Source organism: Mus caroli, unplaced genomic scaffold, assembly GCF_978045245.1.
Source record: "Mus caroli unplaced genomic scaffold, Mus_caroli_1 scaffold_9, whole genome shotgun sequence".
In the NCBI taxonomy this organism is placed as follows: domain Eukaryota; kingdom Metazoa; phylum Chordata; class Mammalia; order Rodentia; family Muridae; genus Mus; species Mus caroli.
The window spans coordinates 99,655,648-99,666,166 of record NW_028227264.1 but is presented as its reverse complement, the minus strand read 5'-3'; the positions used below and the strand labels follow the sequence as shown (position 1 = coordinate 99,666,166).

General features: G+C 40.1%; 1 protein-coding gene across 2 annotated transcripts in view; it reads right to left on the bottom strand.

Moving 5' to 3' along the window:
• Kitlg (KIT ligand) overlaps nt 1–10,519 on the bottom strand; it is an 86,268-nt gene that overhangs the window by 21,907 nt on the left and 53,842 nt on the right. For both annotated transcript variants that reach the window (XM_021173850.2, XM_021173851.2), the window contains exon 4: nt 1,350–1,520. In XM_021173850.2, coding sequence (XP_021029509.1) covers nt 1,350–1,520 — 171 coding nt within the window. The remainder of the gene's footprint in view (nt 1–1,349; nt 1,521–10,519) is intronic.

Below are 10,519 nucleotides of genomic sequence, written 5' to 3'. Positions count from 1 at the left end.
TAACTCTGTGACCTTTTAATACAATTCTTCATGATGTGGTGACCCTCAACCATAAATTATTTTCATTGGTACTTCATAACTGTATTTTGATACTGTTATGAATTATAATGTAAATATCTGATATGCAGGATTATTTATATGGGACCCCTGTGAAAGGGCCATTTGAACCCCACAAAGGGGTTGAAATCTTCTCAATTAGCTACTCCAAGGTCTAGTCTATTACAGAGACAGTACCACAAATAACAGCATCAAGATGTGCCTACACTTATTTTTGCCTGGTCTGGCATTAAAGATATTCTATTGTGGATCCTTTGGGAAGGTATCATGCCGCTGTTCCCTAAATGGCTTAAAGTACTGTAAGGTATGTAAGGCTGAATAAGGACAGACTTAGACTTTGAACCTCTTACTGTTCATTCCTTAACTTCTGGGATATACGGCTATTCCATAGGCTCAGACACCAAACTAGGGTCATGTGCAGACCCAATGACCCCAGGAACAAAAATGCACATTAGTTGAAGTATTATTGATATGGGGCAAGTAGTATGAGTAAGTTCTCCAAGAGAGACATTTGTTTTCAATACACTTACAACATTTTATTAATTTATTCTCTTTACATCTTGATGTATAGACCCCCCTCCTCCCAGTACCCACTTCTCACAGTTCCTTCCCCACCTTCTCTCCCCTTCTCCTGTGAGGGTAACTCCCTCCCCTGGGCTAACAACCTACCCTGGCACACCAAATTACTGCAGGACTAGGCACATCCTCTTCCACTGAGGCCAGACAAGGCAGCCCACTTAGGGGAAACAGGATCCACAGGCAGGCAACAGAATCAGGAACAGTCCCTGCTTAAGTTGTTCAGGGAACCACATGAAAATCAAGCTATACATGTACTAATATGTGCAGGGGGCCTAGGTCCAATCCATGTATACTCTTTGGCTGGTAGTTCAGTCTCTGGGACCTGCCAAGGGTTCAGGTGAGTTGACTCTATTGGTCTTCTTGAATACACTTATAACTTACTAGGAAGATAGTATGAACTTCACTGAGGTATGAAACAAAATTTAAGGCACAAGCCAAATTGTTTTTAAGATTACAGTGTAAAGATACTATATTTTCACCTTAGGTATTAATATTTAGGTCTTAATATCCACTTCAGTATTGCAGGAAAGCTACAATAGACTCGTTTTAAACTATCCTTAAATTAAAAGTTTATAGTTTAAAAGGACTTTATAGTTTATAGTTTATAGGACTTTAACACAAAATAAGGAGGCTCTCATCTTCCCAATACCATTGCTTAGGAAAGGTCTTAGAGAAGCGTAAGAAAAGAACAATTCCGATGAATACCAAGTTACCTTCGGTGCGTTTTCTTCCATGCATTCCACGAGGTCATCCACTATTTTCCCAAGTTTGTCTATGATGGAGTAATTACTCAAGCCTTCAGAAATATTTGAGAACTTGTCCAGAAGAGTAGTCAAGCTGAGTGATAATTGTATTACCATATCTCGTAGCCAACAATGACTAGGCTGGAAGAAATTCAAAGAGAAGAAAAAAGTATCTATTATAAGTATGGCAGATTCAGAGGGCTTTTCAAGTCTCTCATCACTTTACTCACTGACTGCAGGACAAAGAATTTCCTCAGAACACAGGAGGGGTCAATTCATATCTTGCTCAAGACAGATTTAACAGTTCAAAATAAACAAATGCATAGAGATCAGAGGAAATGGTCATGATTTTTGTTCTTCCACGGAAGGACATTAAACCAAAATTAAACCAGCTTTGTATACCTTACCTTCTCTTCCTTGGCCAACACTCCCCCACCCCAAACACACACATACACACACACACACACACACACACACAAAGTTCACGTACTAATGGACTTTAATTCCGTGGAAGATTACTTATGGCTTAGTCACTTACACTTTCAAATACAGACAGGATTACCAAAGAAAACTACTAGGAAAGGGAGTCTTAGCGCTGAAGGAACTCCTAGTTTAAAACCAATTAACCTTAAAGTCTTGATAGATTTCAAGGCTTCTCAATAGATAAATTCACGTGGGTAGGGATGTGATTTGAGACCCGAATAGACGAAGTTGAGTGGCAGTACCAGCTGTGTTATTTGTGGGAGTGAGTGCAAAAGGAAAGAGTATTTCTTGTTCAAAATTACCATTTGACAATTTGCTCAAAAACTATTGCAAATTTCAAGGTTGTGATAGCAGAACAGTTATCCAAGCACAGGGGCCCTCTCCTGTAACTCGTTCTGCCCACTCAGATCGATACTGAAAGCTAACATCAAGCCTAACTGCACTCAGGTCTAGCCGACAGACCCCAGACAAACAACATAAACTCTGAATCACACATAGCACATGTAGAACACGAACATGAAGGAGATTGTGTGGACAAGTGGAACATAGGTTTCGTGAGCTCAACATTTTTAAACAGTCTTATTCTTCGTGGTTCCTCTATAGAGCATTCCAGAACATGCTGGGGTTGCTCAGAAACTGTGTGCTAAAAGGACATACGAAGGAATGGAAAAATGAATTAAATAGGTGCTAGAGATAAGAATCAGTGGTTAAAGAACACTAGTTGCTTTTGCAGAGGACTTAGGTTTCCTTCCCAGCATCCTCAGGACAGCTCACAAACACCTCTAACTCCAGTTCCAGGGAGCCCAGTGATCTCTTCTGGCCTCTGAGGATGCCTGGCAAATGCATACTGAACATACATGCAAGCAAACGCTCATCCACATAAAAACTTTCAAAGCTCTAAAAAAAATGAATTACAAAAATACTCTGCATTCCACATCATCACCCTTAGCAAAACACAAAAGAGTAACTATTTGGCACTTTGTGTGCCAAAAGATGAAATCAAGGCCATTATGTAGGATATGAGACAAAGCACATTCTATCAGGACACTCACCCTACAAGTACCAGGGATCAATCTTAGGGCTTTGCTCCTGCCAGGCAAGTCCTCTAACACTGAGAAAGATGCTCAGCCCCTGACTTGTTGAGACAATGCTCCATCCTGTAGCTCAGGATGGTCTTGAACTCGCTAAGCAGCCTAGACTGGCTTTACACACCGAATCCTCTAACTTCAAGTCCCAGAAGCTGTAGTTGTAAACGCCGTGCCTGGTTCTCTAGAAATTTCATCACAACATTAAAAATACCATAGTAGACAAGGAGTTTTGCTTAATGAACTACTTTGCAGTAGAGATCTACTAATCAGAAAGATGGAATTCTCTGTCTGCGTTGACATTTTTGGCCCAGTTGTTCTTCAAAACTTGTATTCTTTATTATCAGAGTACTCACGGTAATTAATGTCACATAAAATCAGTCCAACTAATAAATCTAATTTCTCTATTAACCAGCAGTTGGAAACAAGGAATTTGTTAAGTTATTATAAATTATAGAGCTATTTTATACTTATTTCACAGAACAGTTTTAACTAACATAATATAGAAAAAAATGAAATTGGTTTATACAGAGACTGGTATGTTCCAATTCCTACAGGCAAGCATTAAACATTTTAGAATGTTGCCTCTGGTTTCAGGAAAGAAATAAGCAAACATACAAGGGCAGCAGAGAATGTAGCTCAATGACAAGGCAAGTTGCCTAGCACGCACAAGGCCCAGGGTTCAATTCCTAGCATCATAAACGGTAATGGGAAAGAAAAGAAGAACAAGCAAAAGGTGACAAGGGAGACCGTGTGGTCACTAACTCACCTTAACTCAGCTCTGAGAGCCTTAGTGTTTCTCAGGTACGTCTAGAACACGTTCTTTGTTTTGCTCAAACCCCATTTATGAGAAGCCCAGGCAAGTTCCTACTTAGATTATTATCAAGCCAGTAAGTCCCTTGCAAAGCCCTTTCATGGTGACTCACTCTGTGAGTTTCTCTCCTATTGGGCAATGATAATTTCTTTTAGATGGCGGCCATCTGAGCACGCGATAGGATGGTGGCAGCACATACCATGATACCATTTGTGTAGCAATCAAACAATACAGTAGCCTCCACCAAGATGTACAATCAGCCATGGCTATACAATTTTACAAGGATAATAGATTCCATGTATTATGATCTTAAAATCATGTGACCAATACTCTTGCCGATCTGCTCGGACCTCCCGACACAATCAAATTTCTGAACTTTTAATTGAGGCACTCCTTTTATCTTGTGGTTGTTCCTTTTAAATAGAAAATGTTCTTTCTCTCTTCTCTTGTTCTGTGCCCCCAAAAGACCCCTAGTTACAGTACAGGCCTGTGCTCCCTTGTTCCTTATTTTTAACCTGGGCAGTTCTATAATAGTTACTATCCCTTCTGTTCAGCTTTATTACTGACATTACATCTTCTATTAACGTATAACCTCACTCATTTTCACAGAGGTGAAGGATTAAGAAAGTTTAGAGTAACGCAAGATGTCAGAGACAACAGGCAGCTTTCAGATTTCTGAAGGAAATGTAATTTTCGCAGTCAAGTCTATAGGATTTCCCAAGGTTTATTTTTTGAAACATAGGGACAACTTGTCTTAATAATATTAAATTTTTGATATAAATCCATCCATTCTTGTCTTATTATCCCCATTCCCCACCCTGGTACACAAACAGGATCTTGCCATGAAGTCCAGATAAGCTGCCACCTTGTGATCCTCCTGCCAAAGTCTCCCAAGTATTGCGATTAGAGAAACACACCATCGTATACCACCAGGCTTACTATAAATTCTTGGGTATCCTGCTAACAGCTCACATATTTCTAAGCCCGTGCTATTTTATTTTATTCAAGTCATTATCGTTTGTACCACAGTTCTTTTGAAAAGGCTGTATCTTTCACTTGGTCCTGTGCATTCATTAATTTGTGTATTCAGCTATGCAGCAGCTTTTTGTGGCTCTTGGATCTATTCAAAAGAGAACCAAAGTAAACAGATCATATTTAGTGTTGGCCTCTTTTGACCTTCCTGCCTAGGAGAGGGGGCAGGGGGAACCAGTCTTGACTAGAACCTCAAGAAGTTTCCTTCCTTCCTTCCTTCCTTCCTTCCTTCCTTCCTTCCTTCCTTCCTTCCTTCCTTCCTTCCTTCCTTCCTCCCCCCCCCTCTCTCTCTCTCTCTCTCTCTCTCTCTCTCTTTCTTTCTTTCTTTCTTTCTTTCTTTCTTTCTTCCTTCCTTTCTTCCTTTCTTTCTTTCTTCTTTATTAAATATAGTATATGATTTGCAAAGAGAACAAAACACAATTGAATATTTCATTTGTGCAAGGATCGGAGGTCTGCTTTTTAATTCTTCCAAGATTATGATTATGAAATACATGATTAAGTGTTGTCAAAGTCACAGACAGAATCCTTTTTTCCGCTGCCTTAAAATGGCATTATTACTCCTCTTATCTTTCAGGGGCCATTTAAAACTTAAATACTTTAAAACAAATATTAACTTACAACAGCCACTAGAAGCACAGAGGATAGAATGCTCTCCTTCACTGAAGGAATGTGAAGGATCAAGAAAGTTAACAGTAACTCAAGATGTCAGAGACAACATGCAGATTTCAGATTTCTGAAGGACATGTAATTTGACTTCCCCCCCCCCCAATCCATATATAGAACTATTAAAAGAAAAAGTAAAGGCTGCTTTGAATAGGAATGTTTGCCTGCGGTGTTTTGTTGTGGTGGTGGTTGTTGTTTTCTTTTGTTTGTTTTGTTTTTTTTTTCTTTCTTGACTCCATACTTCATACAATCTCATCTTCCTTTCTGCAACTTTCTGACTTCCATCCTCTGGGTTAATTGGAGCAGGCCTGTGTGAGACTCCTAGCACAGCATGTGCTCTGTACTCTTATATATTTGCAACACGTATTCATCTAAAATGCCAACTGACTCCATGACATCAAACCAACATCGCTGGACTATGAGCCGATCATGACCACTAATGATTTCGCTATGAACTTCCTCAGGGATTTTTTTTTTTGTATACCACGAGTACCAAATGCATGATTTTACTACATGACTCAATAAAAGATACAATGAAAGACAGAAATAATTATCAGTAATCTCCACACAAGTAGGAATACAACTGCTTTTGAGGGGCAATGATGAAAAATTCCATGTACTCCAAAGGGCAAACAAATGTTAAAATGGAGATGCAAGGAATTCTGTGAGGTGTGTGATATAGCCACACTGCACTATCAGAACTGGGCAATTTGAGCCATGCATGAACTATCTTATGAAAATGTGGCAGAACTATGGCAGAACTATCTTAGGGCTTGCTAAATCTGACATATTTTTGCCCTCTCAGAATCTGACATATTATTCCGCATCAGTTTCCAATGTACAGTCTCTTTGTGATCACCATAAAATTCATAGGACTGATGACAAACAAAGCATACTTTGTAGCTACCAGCTTCCTTAGTGAGGCTAAATTTGGTATATTGTCAATATCAATCAGATTCAGAGGGAGAAAAGCCCTGGCTGGTAAGTTCTGAACGATAATCACAAGGAGTATTGACCCAGCCTCTAATGCTTGGCAACAGCAACAAAATCCCATGGGTGGGTAAATCTAAACTTTCCTATAAAAGTGCTTTATAAAACGTTAGGTCTTGACATGGCTAGTATATACTTCCCAAAACCTTAACTCCTCTTGGATGACCAGGGTTTTGGGGATGATGCTGTCAGTCCTCCCTGAACAATTCTTTTGGATCTTCAGGACTTACTCGGCTAACTTTGCCTTTTCTTGTTCAAATAAAAGAGATGGACAATCCTCAATCTAAGATAGTAATCAACCTGGGCGTGATAAATGCATGCTACTTCTTGGGACAGGTCTATGAATGTCCCCTCAGCCAGACCCAGTTCATAGTCCCAGTCCACCTCACATGGAGTTCTAGGCAAGTCAGTCCATCTGCTCCTTCACTGCTTCCATCAGAGAGAGAGAGAGAGAGAGAGAGAGAGAGAGAGAGAGAGAGAGAGAGAGAGAGAGAGAGAGAGAGAGAGATATCTCTAATCTGTGCTTGGTGAATGCTGGAGTCAATACTCTTTGGTAGGTACTTATCACCATATGCTATGGTGAACATTTAGAATTTGCTGTAGGTATGAAATACACAGTGGATTTTCAACAATGTAAGGAAGGTAAAAATATTCCATTGGTAGGTTATAAAGTAAATGATTATTCTTGGCATATTGTAAGCTAAATACAATTTATTACATTCAATGGCATCTGTTCTTTTAAACTTTCTTTTTTAATTGTGGCTCTTCATCAATTGAAGATTACGTGTGGTTCTTTCTTTTCTATCAGACAGCAATTCATTTACATGCTCTAAATGGTGTCTTAACCACATTTATTAAGTTGAGCCTCGGTGCTGTTATGTAAGTATGCTAAAGAGCTATTTAAAACAGTATTCGAAATTCTAGTTTATTCATCTTTTTTCTTTTTTTCTTCTTCTTCTTTTAATCATGTACACAGCGTTCTGCCTGAATGAATGCCTGCAGCCCCAAAGAGACACCAGATCTCATTACAGATGGTTGTGAGCCACCATGCAGTTGCTGGGAATTGAACTCGGGATCTGTGGAAGAGCAGACAGTGCTCTTAACCTTTGTGACATCTCTCGAGCTTCCTTTTCATTTTTTTCTTTCATTTTTCTCCCTTTCTTTCTTTCTTTCTTTCTTTCTTTCTTTCTTTCTTTCTTTCTTTCTTTCTTTCTTTCTTTTCTTCCTTCCTTCCTTCCTTCCTTCCTTTCTTTCTTTCTTTCTTTCTTTCTTTCTTTCTTTCTTTCTTTCTTTCTTTCTTTCTTTCTTTCTTATTCTTTAATCTTATTTTTACAGTCCAGTCATTATCCCCCTCCTAGTCTTCCCTCTGACTATTCCTCATCCCATACCTTCTCTGCCTCCACCCCTCCATGTCTCCAAGAGGATGTTCCCACCCCACCAGACCTCCCCACTCCCTGGGGCCTCAAGTCTCTGGCAGGTTAGGCTAATCTTATCTCACTGAGCCCAGACCAGGCAGTCCTCTGCTGTATATGTGTGGGTGTTGGGGGGGGGCTCATATCAGCTGGTGTATGGTGCCTGGTTGGTGGCTCAGTGTCTGAGAGATCTCAGGGGTCCAGGTTAGTTGAGACTGCTGATCTTCCTATGGGGTCACCATCCACCTCAGTTTCTTCTAGCATCTTTCTTTTAGAAGCAGTTTCTTAATGAAGGTATTGGTAGCATCGGACTATAACCTCCATATTTCAAAGGATGGAGGGAGGATGTGGAACGTAAAGTCATTGTTTGCTACATAGTAAGTTTGAGGTAATCCTAGGCTACATAAGACCCTCTCTCAATAATTAAAGTTAAAAAGTATTACATTCTAAATGGGGAGGGGAGTATTAGATAAAGACCAAAGCACACTTATCTACTTAAATGAATTGAATTTCTATAGTAAGTACTCCATATCACAAGGGTGAGCCATCTAAACCCATATGCCCAGTGACAAATCCTGTGGAATCACTGATTAAATGCTGCTGTACACCTGACTCAGAAAAGCCAATAAGAAAAATCCCTCCCACAATTGCTGGTGGTGGGAGGAGCTATCATTAGTCTTCGAGCCAGGCTAAAACTATAGTGTGTCAATTTGGAGGCTCTGAGGAACGAAGAAGCAGCATTCTGCACAGGCACAAGAAAATATACAGAGAGTCAAACAAAAACAAACAAACAAACAAACAAAAAAAAACCCTGGTAGCTTTGTAACCTTGGTTCCCATGAGACCCACACATGCCTAGGCCCTTGTTGGTGAGCTCTTCTTCAGTCTCTTACAACAGTGGGCCCTACCTGACTTTCCTTTCTTCTTTCCCTTCCTTTCCTTTTCTTTTCTTTTCTTTTCTTTTCTTTTCTTTTCTTTTCTTTTCTCTTCCCTTTCTTTTTCCTGGTTAAGTTTGAGTTCCCTGTTATCAAAAAGGACCTTAGTTCTTAGTGGATTAAGATGGGCTTCTTCAATACTCACAAACCTGGTGTTTTCGCTACAATTAAATGTTGTCTGGTAAGGATTTTTTGAACAAATACTGTATATGCATAGAATCATTTGGAATATGGAGAAAAGTACAACAAAGTAAAAGAGACCAACCCTACTCTTTCTAAATTTAAGATAGAATAAGCAGACAAGGCATAACATCAGAATCCTGCCATCTGGGCATGGTGGCACACCCATGTAACAGCAGCACTTGGGAGGCTGAGGCAGGAGGGCTGAAAGTTTAAGGCCAGCCTGAGCTACACAGCCAGAGCCAATTTCAAACTTATCAAGTTGTCATCATCATAATGAAAATAATGGCCGTGACAATTACTGCATGCCACACATTAGGGCTTTTTTAAAAAACATCTTAGTCATTACTCACAGCACTGAGATGAACACATACCACTTGCGATATTCACTTGCCCTATAAGTAATACGATGGTATACCCACAATGAATGCTTTTTTAGGAAATTCTACAGAAATTAGAAGATAACAAAACACACCATTCCTTCAGCAGGTACAGCGTCAGGGTTGCTGAGCACCAAGTCTTCAGCACGAATCAAAATACTCAGCTCCGACTATATGTGGTGTTAATTTTCTGTGGTCCCATATTAACACGGGAGAGAAAGCATAGTCTAGAAGTGTAGATAATGGCCTTGCATTAAAAAAAAAAAAAGCAAAAAAACAAAAATAGAAACTTAATCTGCTCTTACAAGAGCTGGTAACCACGTTGGGCTCCAAACCAGCCACGACTCCCTGGTAGCGTGAGTGGATGAACATACATCCCTGGCAAAGGTAAGCAGCACTGAACAGCACAGGGATTCAGAACAAGCCTGGCTTTAGGGAACAGTGATGCATCAGGCTAGGGTGGTGAGTTGGTGTAGGGAGAAAATGGTACTCTGGTAACAAGGTTGGGATGAAGCAGAATTATAAAGAGTCTTAGGGATGCATTCAGGCTTAGGGAGCTGGCTCTCAGTAACAACGAGATGGTTCTTTTTTTTTTTTTTTTGGTTTTTCAAGACAGGGTTTCTCTGTATAGCCCTGGCTGTCCTGGAACTCACTTTGTAGACCAGGCTGGCCTCGAACTCAGAAATCCACCTGCCTCTGCCTCCCGAGTGCTGGGATTAAAGGCGTGCGCCACCATGCCCGGCTAACGAAATGGTTCTTGATCAGAAATGATTCAATATAAATAGAAGGTCTGCATGCATCATCATCATCATCATAATAATAATAAACCTCTTACAAGCAAGATGACATGACTTGTGCAGAAGTCTAGGGAAGAGAGAACAGCATTGCTGAGGTTCAGATAGTGTGTGGGGAGTTACAGGCACCCAGCCATCACAGTCACTTATGAAGCTACCACATCAAGGAAATCACAAGTGATTCCACACCAAGGAAAGGTCCTACTTCCTTTCTTTGCTTCCTTCCGTCAAATATTTATTAAGTGCCTCCCACACAGAAGGCACTGCAGGTGTAGAACAGCATCTATATAGTTTTCATCTTGTTAAGTCTGTAAGCCAGGGGATGACTATCGATCAAATAGCCCCATAAACAATCAGGAAAAATGCATTCTGG